General features: G+C 36.5%; 1 protein-coding gene across 2 annotated transcripts; it reads right to left on the reverse strand.

Annotated features, from left to right (window-relative positions):
- Positions 1–2,013: 2,013 nt before the first annotated feature.
- Positions 2,014–17,892, reverse strand: LOC104103676 (beta-D-xylosidase 1). Of its 2 annotated transcripts, none has more exons than XM_070184387.1 (7): positions 17,278–17,892; positions 8,509–8,796; positions 5,410–5,579; positions 4,644–4,741; positions 3,377–3,721; positions 2,868–3,281; positions 2,014–2,740 (listed from the first exon to the last, which is right to left on the reverse strand). In XM_070184387.1, exons 1-7 carry the CDS (start codon positions 17,686–17,688, stop codon positions 2,172–2,174), a joined length of 2,295 nt encoding a protein of 764 aa, XP_070040488.1. In that variant the 5' UTR covers positions 17,689–17,892; the 3' UTR covers positions 2,014–2,171. The 2 variants fall into 2 exon arrangements, with proteins under 2 accessions (XP_070040488.1, XP_070040489.1); XM_070184388.1 differs by lacking the exon at positions 17,278–17,892 and adding an exon at positions 8,938–9,056.
- Between the last annotated feature and the right edge of the window lie 1,767 nt (positions 17,893–19,659).

Here is a 19,659-nt window from a genome sequence, read left to right on the forward strand (position 1 = left end):
GTTAAGATGGAAACCCCTAGGATTTGACTTGATTGCTATACATTTAGGGTATTGGGAGTGGTGTATATGTGGGGTGGAAAGTGTATATACACGTACCAAGTTTATATCATGTCAGAGGTAGAATTGAGATATTTTATGTCTTGTTTTGATTATGTGCTCATCTTGATTCATGAATTATTTGGCATATATGACTACATTTTCTCACTTATTCATGCTAGAGATCATGCATAGGTTTTTTGATTACTTATGAAGGCATGGGAACTTATTCTTGATATATGAATTGCTTGAATCATCCTTAGTTACATAGAAATTCCATGAGCACATATCTGCATGATTATTATTATGTCTTTGTGCATCTTTTATCTATTAAATTCTTGGGCATATGCGTACATATTATATTTGGATACTTGATTTGAACATACATTGTGGAACGAAAGGTAATGTCGTGTGGTTAAATACAGTTACGGCATAGGACATGATGAGCGCATATTTGAATAAGGATTCGTCTCTCTGGGGTCAGGTGATTACCCATGTTATTTTGGGCCATGTGAGCGCGGTCGATACATGAATTGTATTTCGGGTCAATACATGAATTTTGTATCGGGTTTCAGTGATACATGAATTTTGTATTGGGGTACATGGATCTTGTACCAGTCATGGTAAAAGATAGATTCTTGAGCATGCATAGACATTCTTGATTCGTTTAGAAGCATTCATTTGAATGCTAACTATTGCATGTCACCAATATATGCTAGTTGGGAGTCTCGACTCCGTTGATGAAGCATGCCTTCTTTAAATACCATATCTGAGGAACGTTATGATTATCTCTTGAATCGGAAAAGCATAATTTACATCTTTCGAATGTTTTATATCTTTGATACCTGTTGTTCATGAGGATATTTACTATTTCGGTTCCATGCTCTATTATTTATATATGTGTTGTAAGTATCTTCATGCCTATAGCCTAATAACTACTTCTTCGAGATTAGACATGATACTTACTAGGTACCAACTACGGTGTACTCTTATTGCGCTTATGTACATCTTTTTGTACAGATTCTTAGGTGATACTAGCGGAGCCTCTTGTTAAGCCTAGGCTTTCACTCAGAGACTTAGGGCGAGCTGCACCGCATGGATTCGTTTTGCAGTGCCCGAGTCCCTTTACTTATTTATCTCCTGTCTATTTTCTTTCTCTCAAACAGTTTCAATTTTGTATTCAGACTTGTACTTATTCAGTAGTTAGATCGTGTACTTGTGTCACCTAGTTCTTGGATGTTATACTGTTTTGGTCGCGTTTGGACCATGTTCTTATTGTATAAGATATTATATTTTTTCGAGATCATTCTTGTCTTTATTTATGATATGACTCTGTTAATTAAAGGCATTTGGACTGTATTCGGTTGATTTTGAGTTGGCTTACTTAGCAAGTACGGTCCGGCGCCATTACAGAGATGGAATTTTGGACCGTGGCACATATCTTCGAACCACGACTGGTATTTTCATAAGCTGATGCATTTCCTATACAAGATTGGCTGAATAACGGGCATATGGGCCCGTGTTAACTTTGAGAAAACTTTCAACTTTTTCCACCTATTTGCTTGTGGACATGAGTTTGAAAAGCAATTGCAACAATTTATTTAGTTTTTTGACTTTTTACATTCATTCACCATTTTTCCTATAAGCATGCCCATCCCTCAAAAATCAAAATCTTCAAACTCAAATTCTCTTTCCATAGTTTGTTTTAATTAGTACTGTTTTCTCTTTCCATAGTTTGTTTTAATTAGTACTGTTTCTTTCTCCTCCGTTCTATATTCTCGGTACCCTTTTTCTCATCATTAGGAAGGTACATGTTCGAATGCGTGTTAAAATCTTATTATAGGCTCTTCAAGAATTTTATCAAAGTTTTTCAATGCTTATTTGAAATGACATAGCAATTATTTTTAAAAAATCAAAATCTTTTGCCTAATTGCCCTAGTCCCAAACTCACTGGCTTTATGTGAAACTCTCAAGAAATTGACATGGAAAGATTTGTTTGCCTTGCTAAAAATAAAAGAAAATGGTACAAACATGTCACAGTAATCCTTTAATATACCTAACTTTGAAATTCCATGTGACATGTAAGGTTCATCTTCTTTTTCTTTTTTTAACCCAATTGATACATTTGCTCTAACTTAGACTTTGATCTGTTCCAAAGAAGCATGGAATGTGATGGAATGGTTGATGTCCTCACCCACATGGATTTTGTGTTCACCCATGAAAATTCTTCGAATTCCAAATTGATCAGCTACGGTCAAGTGTTTGCAGGCATTGATGTTGATGTTGACTCTCTGTTGAGCTCCAGCGGCGACATGAACTTTCTGAAACGCGACAAGTTGTTTGGTAGCAGCTGGAGGTGGTTTTGAGAAAATGAGGAGCGTGTGTGTCCCGTCCATGTCCCCTGTATTTTTCACATGAATGTGCAAGTGTAAGTTAAGGGAGTCACAGTTGGTATGTGTTGTTCTCACTGCTGTCTTCCTCATATCAAGAGTTGGCACTGAAACAATGGCTGGGGCGGAGACTATGCTCTGGCTGAATCTTGTGTAGCTAAAGCCAGCCCCAAATGGGAAAACCACAGGGCCTTTGTAAAATCTGTAGGTTCTACCAGGATAGCCTCTTGCTGGATCGGCTCTCATGTCCATGTTTGTCATGGCTACTTTAGCTACATAATCTTGTGGATACCATGTCATTGGAAGCTTCCCTCCTAAGTATTATAGGAAGAGTAATACTTGTAATTTTATACTTCATTCATGTTTTATGTTGAAACTGACCTTGAAACCTATAGAACATGTTTGTATTACTTTGAAATGCGAAGATTGAATTATATATACCTGGGTTGGCTGCTCCAAACAGAACATCAGCAATGGCAGCTCCACCAGCTTGGCCGGGATAGCCAACCCACAGTATAGCCGAAACACGAGGATCATTTTTGGCGAATGTAACATCGATGGGGCCACCGGACATTAAAACCAACACGACGGGGCCTCTAGAAGCCATGGCTACCCTAGAAATGAGCTCCTGTTGGTATCCTGGGAGAAGAAGGCTAACTCGGTCCCTAGCTTCAGCTTCGATGGATTGATCGAGCCCCATCACCAAGACAGTGGTGTCGGCATGCCTCGCGGCCACTTCCGCTACTCCAAATTGTTGGTTCCCTGGACAAGCCACCCCCATGCATCCATGCTGGTGAACTGTCCTTGCATATCTTGCTATTCCTTGTAATGGAGAAATATAACCACATGGAACACCTATATATGTAACACATCCAACCCAAATTAAAGAAGAAATAATTTGCAACTTGACTCGTTATGGAAATACCGGAGAATGAGATTAATATATTTACCAGCATAATTGCCAATCATGGTAACAGTAGCATCTGAATTGGGTCCAATAACAGCAACGGTCCGGTGGCGTTGTGGGGACAGTGGCAGAGCCCGCCCAATGTTTTTGAGAAGAACGATGCCTTCACGAGCTGCTTGAAGGGCCAATTGTTGATGGGCCGGAGTACACACATCTCTCGGGCCCAAATTTGCATAAGGCCCATTTGGCCCATCGAACATGCCCAAACGCATCTGGACCGTAATTGTATTTGCTAAAGCATAGTTAACTTCCATTTCTGAAACTTTTCCTGTACGAACGGCCTGCTCTGTGTGGATCGCAAGGAAAGGCCCACAGTCCAAATCCAAGCCTATAAGACCATAAACTAGTCATATCTTCTGTCCGTGCGTTCTTTTTTTTTTTGGGAATTTTACAGAAATGTCCCAAAAAAGTCTCAACTTACCAACCTCTAGCCATTAATTATACACATACCAAAACTAGACAAGCACATATAAAAATTGAAAACTCAAAGAAATAAGGTTCTTTCTCTCATAGAATCACACACAAAGATCTACTTTCATATTTTCAAGAGTGATTAGCAACATTAGATGCAAGACGGAAATGAAATTTTATGGATGAGATAGCAAATAAAGTGATGAAATACAAAGAAAATATATATACAAGATCTCAAAAATCTAAGTAAAAATGGACTTTTTTCAATGGGTATGGTTGAGATTTATTGAAAACATATAGATTAGTCAATATACAAAATTTGAGGAAGATTGAAGGTGATTTGGACTGATTTGTTATTAAAATTCGTAGTTAAAATCGAGTTCAAAAATTTCTTCTGCGACACATGTATTAAACATGTATCACGCATGTATCTCACACGTAGGTATACATGTGATACGCATTTGATACAAATATGATACATATGTGATACAAAAGTGATACACAGCGTGATACGCCTATCATGTTTTTCATGTTCATCTTTTGCTTTGAATTTTTAATTCAAACCATCTCAAAACTCCACAAAATCATCCCAAAACTGATATTCATGCTCCTTACGATGTACTCAATCTATTCTAATAACACCCACTCAAAAGAAAGTAAAAATTTGATATTTTTGGATACAAATAGCTAATTGACTAATATTATTAATATTTTATGAATTAACCAATTTTTGTAATAAACTACTTATAAATGGACATACATGATATTTTGTTCTACGCAAATTCACAGACTAAGAGAAAGGAAACCAACAATAAAGAAAATATTATTATAAAACTGACCAGCTTTGATAGTGGCAGCTGCAGCATCTTCAGGAAAACGAGTGTAGTGTTGTTGCTCAAATAAAACTCCAACAGAATCACAATCTGATACGATGTATCTGTGTATACAAGGCAACAAAGAGTCAACCAAAATATTCTTACAAGAAAACAACCGAAAGCATAGACTTTAGTAGGTAGCATGTGATCAATCAACGACAATATTTTTAACTTTTCCACCATAGTAATTAACTATGATAACCCTCACTTATCTAAAGTCTCGTATCCCCTATTTTTGTCGTTGAGCGTTACAAGCAATTAGTTCAAATGAAAAGAAGAAAATTATATTAGACTACGTTTATGGCACGCCGTCAAAAGTTTGGTAGTAAGTATTTAATTTGTTGGAGAACTTTTATCCTAAAAGTACTATAAGAAAATTACAAGTACTACATTCTTTAATATTGGTACTTTGTCCTAGCGTATTTGAAACTTGTTGCGTGTAATAATTAAGCTCTCCATGAAGTGATGTAACGAGTGAATTAATGAATGATGACTCACAGTTAAGGTGTTATTATTAGTACATATACTATAGTTTGATGGTTGAGCGAAGGAGAAGAGATAGCATCACCAAAAGAGATAGACATCTTATTTCTATGTATAGATAAGGCAACTATTTATTCGTAATACATCGGACCTTTTATTGGAAAAAAAAATATTGTAATTACGAAAACCTCAACACAAGCACTTTGTAGACATCGGAAATTATTAAAGGAGAGAGAGAGAAATTAACCCATTAAGGCGCCATTGGGCACGAATGGTGTCACGGAGGAGAGTAGGGTCAGCACAAGATGGCTTTCCATTGATCTGATTGTAAGAGCACATAACACTCGCTACATTCCCTTCAACCACACATGCCTTGAATGGCACGTTGTACGTGTCCTCTAAATCCTGCCTGCTTACCTATACATTTTCAAAAATAACAAAATTTTCATGACACCTTCAAGATTTTTCTCTTCTATAATTCGGGGAAGTATGTAAACGTGCATCACTTAATACAAGAGAAAAGGATCAAAGGATATTATTAGTAATATAATATGAGAAAAACACTAGCTAGCTGTCTACGCCTTCCGTAGTTTCCAGAAAAAACTCTAATCATCTTATCAAGATAACGAAAAATTAACTAGCACGTCTTTTCAACGTGCAAGCAAGCATTTTGGTCTCAAATTTCAATCCCATATATATATATATATATATATATATATATATAGGAACGCGTTGTGCGAGTACTTCATCTTAATGAATAACATTTTATTGAAAATTATGTGTGAGTTACAAAATAAAATTTTAAAAAGTATAAGTTCCTATAGATACAATAAAATTGTATAGTTTGCAAATATTTACGCTTTAAAGCTAAGAACTAAGATGTAAGCTTTCAAAGAATTAACAAGAGATGCAATCTAGCACCCATTAGACAGCTCTAAGGCCACATTTCAAAGAAACTTCTATTTTTTGTTTTTTTGAAATATTATTTTTTGACACTTTCGAAGAATAATGCATTAAAAGTTGAATAGAAAGATAATCCAAACAATTCTATTTTGAAATATATTCAGAAAGAGTTTTCTTTGGTAAAATGGAGACTTCAATTACGCGGCATTATCAATTGTCTTTAAAATCATAGCTAATTTCAAAATTACAAATATTAGTCAAGGAATTTATTATAAATGAAATCTTACTCAATTTTAAACTTTTAAATATTAGGAGTTCTTATCTAGTTCAAATAAAAAGACATTTAATGGCCAAAATATTCATTATTTTCATAATATAGATTATTAGAAATTTGTTATTTCCAAAGTTAATCACATAATATATTCTATACATATAAACTTGTTCGGTTCAATTAGTTATTTTATTTATTTTTAGAAAAATAAATACTCTAGCAATTATAAATTTATATCGAAACCTATAATCTTATTAAGAAAAACCTAGTAATCAGTTCGAAATGTTCGATCAGTCGGTTTTCAGAAAACTATTAACACTATGTAAATTCTAATGAGAACGTTTTGTTTATTTTCATAAAAATCAACATTTGATTTTTTATTTCTAAATAGTATTTTTTTAAAAATCTTTTAAGACAAAATAGAAAAAGAAAAGGAAAATAAACAGTTTCAAATATTAGGAGTTCTTATCTAGTTTAAACAACAAAAGATTTAATGGCCAAATTATTAATTAATTTAAAAATTCAAAATTTTAGAAATAAATAAATAAATGCAATTTAGTCAATGTTAAATTAATGCTTCGTTATTTTTAAACTTAATATATATAATATATTTTATACGTATAGGCTTGTTCGGTTCAGTTAGGTATTTTTTATTTTTTAAAGAAAAATAAAAATCCTAATAGTTATAGATTTATACCAAAACATATGATTGTATTAAGAAAAACCTAATAACCGATGGGAAATATTTGATTCAGTCCGTTCATTCGGTTTTCGGACAACCATTAATACCCCTATATAAAATCTAATGGGAAAATTTTATTAATTTGTTCATAAAAATCAGCCTTTGATTTTTTTATTTCTAAAGTAGTTTTGTTTTATTTTATAAGACAACATTGAAAAAGAAAAGAAACCACACGATATTGTTTTGTTTCGTTAGAACTTTTCAAAAATCTTTCTTTACTTGGCCTTGAAATTTTAGATTTTTGCTTTGACGTTTCCTTGCTATCATATCCCTCTTTACAACAACAATAATCTTATTATTTTAAAGTCCGATATATTTAGAAAGTTGTTAATGGATAGATTAAATTTTAATCAATTTCATAGTGCTAAATATTAGGAATTACAACCAGGGGCGGCCCAACCCTAAAGCAAGTAAAACACTTGCTTTAGGCCCTAAATATTTTAGGCCCCCAAAATTACTAGTATTTTTTTATATATAGTAGTATATTATTTATATAATTATCTTTTATTATTGATAAATTTATTTCTTTATTGTCTTATTAGTTTTTAATAACTCGATTTCTTTCTCTAATTAATATAACTAAAATAGTTTTCTGTCAATCTTATTTTACTTTTTTTACTTAATTATATTTCTCTATTCATTAGTTCGTCACGTAACTATATCTAATAATCTAACTTATTATTTATTTTTCTTACATAAATTATACTCTCTCCGTCCCAATTTTTATGAAAGTGTTTGACTGGACATGTATTTTATGAAATAAAGGAAGGCTTTTGAAACTTGTAATCTTAAATAAATCATAGAAGTTTTTGGGCTAGAAATCATCTCATTAATGGTAAAAAGAAAAATCTAAAGTTGAATTGTTACCAAATATAGAAAGGGACTTACTAAAAAAAAGGAGTCATTTATGTTTTCTGAGTTCTCCCATTTCAGTTGTGATGCAATCAACGTTAAATTCATTTAATTTTCTGTATTTTATAAAGCTAAGTTCTCATTTTTTTTAATTCCACATCCTCACTTGTCTAATTTTAAAAAAAACGATGTTCATTAAATTATTTATATATATATATATATATATATATATATATATATATATATATTTAAGGCCTCTTATTAAGATTTTGCTTTAGGCCTCCAATGAGGTTGGGCCGCCCTGATTACAACATGTTACCTAATTCAAGTAAAGAAATAATTTATGTAAGGTAGTATTTTACGGTCCTAAATATTAGGACTTCCTATATAATTCAAATAAGGAAAGATCTAATAAATAGGCGTTTGGAGATAAAAATTATATTTTATGAAAAAAGTAGTATTTAGAGTTAAGTTGAAAAATAGTATTTAAAATTTGAAATTATGTTTGGACACATTTCATTTGAAAAAATGCTGAAGTTTGTATATAAAATTCATATAACAAGTGAATACTTAATTACCTTAGCATTGAAGTGGTAACGATCAACCCCATTCCAATCATCAAGATCGTAGGCAGTGTAATGCTTACAGCAAGCGGCGACCTTGAGTCGGCTAGTGCCACGGCCGCCGCCGCCTTGGAGTCCCTTGACGTAGCTGATGGCATATTGTGCAACCAAATGGGGATCCTCCCCTGGTGTTTCCTGACACCTTCCCCACCTCGGATCTCTTAATATGTTCACATTTGGACTCCAAAACGTTAGTCCTGCTGCTCCTCCATTATACATTGCTCTTCCTTCATCAGAGACCACCTGATCCATATTTAACAGATACCATGTTACATCAATTTTCATCCTATTAACTAGATGCTACCATTGCATATTTCAAAAATCACAACTTTCATGAATCGGGCAGGGAGGACAAGACCAATCCTACAATTTAACTGTGTCTACCTCATTACACGGACTTGATGCTTTCATATTTCTTCCAATGGTGTAGGATATGCTAAATTACTGCAAAACAATCGAAATACTCCATCCGTCCACTTTTAATTTTACACTTCCTCTACGAAAAAATAAACAAGTATTTATTTTACAATTTTAGCATTTCCAAAAATCTTGAAAAATAATTTGAATAATAAATAGTTAATGATAAGGGTAAAACTGAAAATAAAAAGTATCTTTCCCTTGATTTAGTATAGTGAATAAATAAAATTTAAAATATTTTTTTTAGTACCGTGAACAAAAGTGAATATAAAAAATACTAATTTAGTGGGAAAAACAGTATGATTGGATTTTCGAGGAAAAAAAGAGCAAGTGAAAGATAATAGTGTTACTGATAAGGAAAAACTTGGCAATTGGACAAACTTATGGGACCCAAACCTATTAATCACATCTCTTACGACAGTTTACACGCAAACTGTGAGTATATCAAAAAACAAAGAATAAAACCTCTTAATTTTACCATGAATCTGAACATAGAATTTTTATGATTTTTGAAATAAAATTTACATATTTGAAATTATATATAAAAATACTATAAGTCACAATTTAACAATTTAAAAGGCATATAAAAAATCACAATTAAAGAAAAAATTATTTAACTCTCGAAATTCGAGTTTCATAATTGGGACGAAGAAGTAGCTGGTTAGTGTGAAGCTTTTGTCCGAATTTCTATCACATCCAGTTTGATTCGTAGAGTTCTCTAACTTCAGCCTTTATCTGTAATTATATGTATTTTTGGTGCTAATTTTATTTAAAAATTTCCTCAATTGTCATGCAATGACAAGGAAAAGGATGAATTATTTACTCAGAAAAATACTTATATATTAGAATATGATTACATCAACTTGGATGAAAAAGCTGGACATCAAATTGAACATATGGAAAACAATACTAGGTTATCCCACATCAAAGAAATGTATTGCCATTTAGTTAATATTGTCACAGGATATTCTCTGGCAATGCAATTACAACCTCGAAATTGAAAAAGAGATAATGAGAAGTAAAAAGCCATCAATATATCTTTGAGACACTCAGTTACTTTCTTTGTCGAATAATGCTTTTCAAAGTAGCCCTTCTGCATAAACTAGGATAATAACTTATGCTCGCTTCTTTTTTCGTTAATGCTCAAATAAATTAATAAATATTATTACTGGAGTAGTAATTTAGTTAAATTCCAGTGCCAATATTTGCAGTGATAGACTTTTAGAGCTCTACATCTTTAGAAACAAATATCATTAAAGAATAAATAATTCAACATAATATTTTAATTTTAGTTACGTAATAAAGATTATTTGTTTCCGTATACTAAAGTTTAATTTACTTCCATTTCCAAGTTAAATGGACATCAGAATCAAGCCGTGGCTTACATCTTTGTCCTATGATTATATCCTCATATTTCATATTAACTCACTATTTTAGGTATCAGTATATCGTAAATCCTTAGGCGTGGCTGTCTGTGTGGAAGCAGAGCGACAGTGATTTAAATATTTAAGTTAATGTTTAAGTGTGTACATATGTGTGGTGTACATATCTAGTAAATATAGATAATGGTTGGGTAGATTCTTTGGATATCATTATCCAAAAATATGAAACTTATGGGATGTGGACCATTATATTTCTTGAACACCTCATATCAAGAGAAGGAAAATGATAACAACTCGTCAACTTGCATGAGCGACAAATTTGCTGTTTCTTTCTTGTTATTTATTAAACTTGTGCACCTAAAGAAAAAGAAAGAATTCGTCATAAAACAATTAGTGTCACTTTCGTCCTTATGAGAACCAATTAAAGGGAACTTGGCTTAGCTTCTTTGCTTTTCTCATATCTATGTCGAAATGAAAGTTTTGCTACCTAATTTTTATTTTTAAGAGATGAGTTTTGACATCTTTATTCCGGTTTTAGACTCTAGAGAAAGACAGAGAACAATCATTAGGTCTCCTGCCTTTGTATTTAATTAAGAAGATTTCACCAATTACTTTCTTTCCTCTTACCCAGCCCTTTTGATCCCAAAAGAATGTACAAAGAAATAAAAAAAGAAAAAAACTCATTAAATTAGTAAACACGGATATATATCATGAAACAGAAGCGACCCATGGTCCACCCACTGCCGGTGCAACTTAGAGGAGTTGCTTTTGGGCCTGTTACTTTTTTGTGATGTTTGTGAACACACAACAAAACATACAGCCATGTGTAATGTCATGGGCTGCTTTCCATCATCGACCCATGACCCCTTGGACGCGCCCCGTGGCGTCCCGGCAAGCCTCCCAACGCCTAGCGCCACGGTCGGCCCCGTGGTCTCGGCCGCGCCAAGTGACAAGCGAGCATGCGCCTCTGTCGCCCCACCGATAATCAATGCCAGCGCCCAGCGGCTGGCCAATGCCATCAGTGCCGCGCGCACCGACAATGCCGCGCGCCCCAATCATCATGTTGCCATCAGCGCCGCACACCCAGACTGTGCCCTGCGCGCAGACCCAATGCCAAGCACCAGCGCCCCGCCGCTGGCAGATCCAAATAGTGCCGCGCGCGCCCACAGCAATGCGCGCGCAGACCCTGCTGCTCCAGACAAAGTTGCTGCCATCGGACTTGCTTCCCTAGAAGACTAAGTCCTTTTCATTGTAATTATAGAGTAGTTTTACTTCATTCATTTTCAGTGTGCTTCTACAGCTTTCTTAGGTCAACTCATGTAACTTTGGTTTATTTTTTTAAGCATTATTAAGGGGGACCAAAGCATTCAAACATTCAAGCATTCAAACAATTCTCTGTACTGGTGTCTCTCCCCCCGACACCGCATAGCATCTTGTAATAGCTTTCATCATCATCATCAATACAATCATCAGCTTTCATCATCAGTTGCTCATTTTCCGCTGCCTAATTGAACACGACATTGGTTTTCCCGTACGGCACTGACAATCTAGTCTAGCGTACGGCGAGGACCTCAGTTGGCGCATAGCAACCGCACTGACATCGGTTGCTTAGCCTTACGTCGCCCTTCCAAAGAACATCAGGAAGGCGCCGCGTAACAGTTGGTATCAGAGCCTAGGCTCGACATCGGACGAGGGAACTCATTGGCATCATCATCACCATTTCTGACCATGGTGAATCATGGGGATCGGCTCACGACCCTAGAAGAGACGGTTGACGCATTACGGCCCATCGTGGATACGTTGCCTGATCTAAAAACCAGCCTAGTGCAAAGGTTGGACGACCTGGACCGCAGAATGCGGCAGGCCGAAAATGACATTGCAAACATCAGTCAAGACTCTGAGGAAGACCGGGAAACGGCTGCCGTCGAGGCAACCAACATTCATGGCAAATTCGAGGACCTCCAACAGGAGCGTGCCGAGGATTTAGCCCATCGGGAACTAGAGGCAGACAGACTGACAGTCATGCAGCAAACCATAGACAACTTGACAGGCCAGCTCAATGTTGTCAATGCTGCACTACAAAGCCTGCTCAAAGGGGGCGAAAATCACATCAGGGGTGCCATGAACATTGGCCCCATTCCACAAAAACTCAAAATTCCGGAGCCCAAGCCATACAACGGAGCCCGGGATGCTAAAGAAGTGGAAAACTTCATCTTCGACATCGAACAATACTTCGATGCCATTGGACATTTGGAAGAATCCAAAAAGGTAGCAACTGCTGCCATGTATCTTCAAGGCGATGCCAAACTTTGGTGGCGAGTCAAATACGAAGCCATCAGGGCCGGTGAAGATACTCTCCAGACATGGGCAGAACTGAAGGCCGCCATACGCCTGCAGTTCTTCCCCGAAAATGTGGAATACAATGCACGGAGAAAGTTGCGTGAACTCCGCCACACCAGGTCGGTGCGGGACTACGTGCGTGAATTTTCCGCACTCATGCTAAACATACGGGATATGGGGGACAAAGACAAACTGTTCGCATTCATCGAAGGTTTGAAAACTCATGCTCGTATGGAACTGCAAAGACAACGGGTAGATACCCTACCCAAGGCCATTCAAGCTGCTGAGTGTCTTGGGGATTATCAGTTGGAAACTCAGAAGGATAGGACCCAGCCGCCTGTCCGAGGGGGATACAACGGGAGCCAACCTAGCAATGGTGGCCCCAACAGAAACGGAGGAGATCGAGGTGCATCCAGATCCAAGACTCCTACCTCAAGCAGTAACACTACTGCATCAGTCAACAACCATCAGGGGAGAAATCCCCCATCAGAATGCCGTCATTGCGGCGGGGAGCATTGGAACAATCAATGCCCCAACATACAAGTCAATGCTCAACAAACTGTTGACGATGACGAATCAGATGCCGACGACCCAGACAGCACCGATCAAGTAGGTGCCTTTAACGCATTTGTCGGCTCCATTCATGATACCTTGGCGGGAACCAGCACTGGCAACCCCAAGAAGAAGGCATTCCCAATCGACAAGAAAGGGAAAGGAAAGGCGGACGAGAGGCCTCCCACATCACAAAAGAGGACCTTAATGTTCGTTGACATGAAAGTTAACGGCCGACCTATTCGGGCATTGATAGACACGGGTGCTAGCCACAACTACCTGGCCTCAACTCAGGTGCAACGCCTCGGTCTTGCAGTGCAAAAATGCAAGGGTCGTGTCAAGGCTATCAACTCTCCATCTCAGCAAGTGAGTGGAATAGCCAAAGAAGCGCCAATCCAGCTTGGCCCATACAAGGGAATATTCGACCTACGCATAGCTATCATCGATGACTTCGAACTGATAGTAGGATTGGAATTCCTCAGGCAGACCAACACCATCCCGGTACCATATGCCAACATGCTCCTAATGATGGGAGACAAAGGGGCCAAACCCCACACCATACCATGCATATCCAAGAAGATGGCCGCTGGAAACATCACGGCCATGCAGTTTAAGGAGGGAACCAACAGACCTGAACCCACAGTTCCGGCTGCCCTCAACATCATCAAACAGGCATCACATCATCGGGGCCCAACAGCTCATGGCGCCCCTCATTGTGTGAAGACTGGCCAAGCATTCCCAAAGGCCAAGTCGGATCACCCAGCAAAAGCGGGACTCTTGGAGCCGCTTCCAGTCCCACAGAGACCCTGGGAAAGCATTTCCCTGAACTTCATCACAGGGTTACCCAAGGTCGGAAATCATGCAACCATCATGGTGGTAGTAGACTTGTTTTCCAAGTATGCCACCTTCATCGCAGCCCCGCAGAACATGTCGGCAGAAGCAACAGCTCGACTCTTCTTCTCCCATGTTGTCAAACATTGGGGTATGCCCAACAACATCATCAGTGACTGCGACCCACGCTTCACTAGCAAGTTTTGGACCCAACTCTTCAGTTGCCTCGGATCCAAATTGAGTTACAACTCAAATCATCATCATCATCAGCAAACACATGATCAAACAGACCGGTTCAATGACATGCTGGAGGAATATCTCCGCCAATTTGCTACCGGGTCACAAACTCATTGGGTGAAGCTTCTGGATGCTGCTCAGCTGTGTTTCAATTCTCAAAAGTGCACCCATACAAACAAAAGCGCTTTTGAAATTGTTACCGGACAGCAACCGCTTCTCCCACAAAATCTGAATGCACCAACCATACCATCACATCATCGAGCTGCCAGTTTCTCCACAGAATGGGAACACACTTTGAAGATAGTGCGGAGCTATCTTATCAGGGCCCAAGACAGGGCAACGAGGCATGCCGAACAAAACCTTCACTTTGCCCAACATCAAGCAGGGGACAAAGTGATGGTAAGAACCCCGAGGCGGAACTTGTTTGCAAAGAGGACCCAAGATCCTCGCCTATTGCCAAACCTCATCGGACCTTTCTCCATTGAAAGGCGCATCGGGAAATCCTCATACCAGCTGAACACACCAGCCTGGTGGAAAATCCATCCAGTCTTCCATGCCATTCGCCTCGAGCCAGCTCAGAAATGCATGGAAGATCATTCAGAAAGACATCTCACAGCACCGAGGGGAACAGACCTCCCAGCCGTCAAGAGCCTGACCAATCATCATCATCCTGCAGGTAAGGCTCCGAGGACGTCGCCAACTCAGGTGGGGGAGAATGTCATGGGCTGCTTTCCATCATCGACCCATGACCCCTTGGACGCGCCCCGTGGCGTCCCGGCAAGCCTCCCAACGCCTAGCGCCACGGTCGGCCCCGTGGTCTCGGCCGCGCCAAGTGACAAGCGAGCATGCGCCTCTGTCGCCCCACCGATAATCAATGCCAGCGCCCAGCGGCTGGCCAATGCCATCAGTGCCGCGCGCACCGACAATGCCGCGCACACAAATCATCATGTTGCCATCAGCGCCGCACACCCAGACTGTGCCCTGCGCGCAGACCCAATGCCAAGCACCAGCGCCCCGCCGCTGGCAGATCCAAATAGTGCCGCGCGCGCCCACAGCAATGCGCGCGCAGACCCTGCTGCTCCAGACAAAGTTGCTGCCATCGGACTTGCTTCCCTAGAAGACTAAGTCCTTTTCATTGTAATTATAGAGTAGTTTTACTTCATTCATTTTCAGTGTGCTTCTACAGCTTTCTTAGGTCAACTCATGTAACTTTGGTTTATTTTTTTAAGCATTATTAAGGGGGACCAAAGCATTCAAACATTCAAGCATTCAAACAATTCTCTGTACTGGTGTCTCTCCCCCCGACACCGCATAGCATCTTGTAATAGCTTTCATCATCATCATCAATACAATCATCAGCTTTCATCATCAGTTGCTCATTTTCCGCTGCCTAATTGAACACGACATTGGTTTTCCCGTACGGCACTGACAATCTAGTCTAGCGTACGGCGAGGACCTCAGTTGGCGCATAGCAACCGCACTGACATCGGTTGCTTAGCCTTACGTCGCCCTTCCAAAGAACATCAGGAAGGCGCCGCGTAACAGTAACCATGGGCAAAAGCTTACCCTTTTTTTTCTTCTAGCATTAAACCTATTTGGGGTTGTTTGGTAGGGAACAAATTAATTCTGGAATTAAAATAATAAGATTATAATACAGAAATTAAATAATAACGTGATCATTTAGTGAATATATTTTTATTGGTAGATGTTTGGTTCATTGGACTAAAAATAAAATATAAAGAGTATAATATAAACATATATTTGGTGTATACCGGATAAGTTGGGATAAATATTTATTTTTATTTTGACCTTGGATTGTTTAAAAAACTTTGGGGGAAGAGCCTTGAATAAGCACATCTTTGTCATTTTAGTGCTTATATCGGGATTAACTAATTTCGTGATTATTATCTCATCCTCAATATGAGATAGAATAATACCACAATTTTGAGATTAATTAATCCATGATTGTTAATTCTATATTTAAAAAATTCAACCAAACGCGAGATAAAATAATCCCATAACATCTATTTCCGAGATTATTATATCTCTAATCCCACGTATCAAACAACCCCTTGCATTACATTTTTTAGACAGCTCTGTTTTACATATGTACTCTGGATAATCTTCAGATAAACGTAACTATCTCATGAGCGGCCCTTTTATGGAATCCTGTTCGAATGCTTTAAAAGAGATTTTAGATATTTGGAATCCTGTTCGAACATTTCCAATATTATCCTTTTTAGAATATGAAGTAGCGCGCTATTGTAGAAAGAAAAAAAAGGTCTAGAGACCAATAATCATATGTGAAATGCTAATGCAAAATAAGCTACCGGATCATATATCACATGACAGTTATACGACTAGTAAGTACTACTAACGTCTGTAATGGACAGTTTCAGTCAGTCACATGCGTACCTAATCCGCTGAAAGGTCTGCCATACATGACAGAAACAAAAGGAAACACTTAGCTATATTGGTGGCCTGTGACCATTCTTGCAGTGAAAGATTATTAATATATATCTAAAATAGACCTAGATTATAATATTGTATATGTAATAAAAAGTATACTAATTCATCTCATTTATATGATGGAGTTTTAATTTTCAAATTGTTTAAATATAAGTTGAAAAAAAATTAATACTGGTTTAAGAAATTAAAATCTACTATAATACTATCACAATATGAGATAATTGAGAAATATTGGTATCTTATCCTACTATTCATACCTAAAGTTGCCCATGATAATGAATTGATGATGTATTGTGCCTGGCACAATTTATCAAGTCATTTTCACGTAAGATTCTTTTTCTCCTTAGTGATAGCAACATAAATCAAATCCTTGTTTGTATTAATTTTCCAAAGCTGAATAAGGATATTTCGATAAGATAAGGGATAACGTTGATATTAGTATGAATATATACGTACACGTATACATATATTTATATTTGTATAGTCTAAAATTTACCTGGCCAATTTGTTCCCACAAGGAGGCGTTAAAAGAAGCAGCAGTAGTGATGACTTGAGGGAAGCTGGTGGCGCTAGGGAAGGCACCACCGAACTTAACGCCAGGGCCGGTGCTGGAGACGCCGTGAAGTGCCTCAGACCACCACTCATAGCCATTAACACCCAGCCTCTCCACCGGTGCAGCATTGTTCACCAGCAACCTGATCTTCTCCTGCAACGTTAATCGTTCGATTAAGTCCTGGACACGGACGTGTATTGGCAGAGACGCCTTGCAGAATGGCAGGTTTCGCGTCCCCGCATTGGCGGGGTCGCATGCAAACGGTGGCCGCGACTCGCCGGAATATGCAAAGGCATGGATGACAAGGACAACATTGAGAATAAAAAAAGTACTACTAGAATACTTGTGATTCATAATTATTAGGAGTACGTACTATTATGTATGATATGTAATCAATGAAAATAATTGTAAGAATCTGCTGCTATTCGTATTGTTAACATAACAAAATAAGAGTTGCTTGGAGAAATTGAGGAGAGTTTGAAGGGTATATATAGAGGACGTTGCGTTTAAGATGGTGGCAATAGCGTATGAATATGAAAAATGAAAGATGGTATAGTTGGGGGGTAAGGAAGGAGTAATCTTTGAGCTCTCTTAACCATTAACCGATGAGTAAGTATGACACGCATTTGGCAGTCATAAAGACTTCCCTTTTTCAAATTTGTGGAATTCTTATTAAAAGGAATGGGTTTAACTTATATGCTTTTTTTTTTACAATATTAATGTCGTTTATATACCTATATAATAACATGTTACTTATCATTGTTATCGGATACTATTATATACGTAATATATTTAATAGTGATTTACCTATAATTATCTTATAAATACCTTAATTGCATAAATATCTTTACACAATACATCTATTTATCTATCTATATCTATCTATCTATCTATCTATCTATCTATACTATATTAAAAGCATGAAAACTCTTAACGAAATATCGTTCGCTTTTTTACCCTTTAAAAATAAATTTCACATTAGACAAAATAGTCATTTAACTTAAGTTTTCCCCCCTAATATTTAGCACTTTAAAATCAACTAAAATTTTGCTTACTAAATTGTTCCTTATTTGACTATAGGAGTTTAAAAGCAAATTAATTAAAATTTTACCTTATATAAACTCTTTTACTTAATTAATACCCTTTTATCATTTTCTTTAATCACGAAATACATGTTGAGAACTATGTAAGTTCTCATTACTAAGTTCTTCCTTATTTAAACTATTTAAAATAACAAAAAAAGACATAGAAAAAGCAACCAAATTCCATGGAATTTTGTAGCATGAAATACTTAGTCAAACTGTAAATATAAAGCCTTTTGCTTTTTGGAAGAAACTTCTAATACTTAGGATTTAAAATCTTAAAAATTTACCTTCTATGATAATAATTTAATTAAATAATAATTTTATTATAATTTTAGTATTATAATTAAAAGTTATCTAAATGATAAAAGACAACATATCTTAACAACATCATTCGTGAACTAACATTCAATCAATACTCAAGTACCATATCACTAAAATATTATGAATAAATAACTTTTAATCAGTAAACAGTAAACGTTTTTAACACAATTGAAATCTTAAAATGTGTATAGAGATAAAACTAATATTTTAAACACTATTGTAATTTTCTAAATAAATACACACAAATTGTACATAAAATGTTAATAGACTTTTATACTTTTTGCGAATCATATTACATTATGATACACTTCATGTTGAATAAAATAATAATAATAATAATAATAGTAATAATAATAATAATAATAATAATAATAATAAATATTGATATTCTACCTAGATTTTTATGACAATCATTTTAGTTTTTTTCCCTAAAAGTAAACTAATTAATTCGGTTAAATACTACCCTTAAATTCGTAATACGATAACTAAACCTAACAATATGGAGTCTCATTTTATTTTTAGTATTTTTCAATTTGAGTTTAAATAAGAATAAGATGAAATTTAAATTACTATATTAGGTACTTGAGCAAATAGAATTTATTTTTTAAGGCCAAGATGAACATATTGTTGCATGATATTTGAATATAAATCAACATATTATTTTACTCTCTCTGAGTTACTAAAGCAAATATACAAATATATCAAATTTATGATATGGCATTAGAATACTTTTGTGTGACATACTTTTTGCCTTTATTATATTGTCTAAATAAGATCAATATCCATCATTTTTAAGAGCTTGTGTTTTTTGTAAAATTTTATTTTATAACACAAAAAAAAAGTTTAATAATATTTATGTAATTTTAAATATTTTATATTCATTGATAGAATTCACGCGCAAAGCACGAAGATTTTTGAC

Source organism: Nicotiana tomentosiformis, chromosome 9, assembly GCF_000390325.3.
Source record: "Nicotiana tomentosiformis chromosome 9, ASM39032v3, whole genome shotgun sequence".
Taxonomy (NCBI): domain Eukaryota; kingdom Viridiplantae; phylum Streptophyta; class Magnoliopsida; order Solanales; family Solanaceae; genus Nicotiana; species Nicotiana tomentosiformis.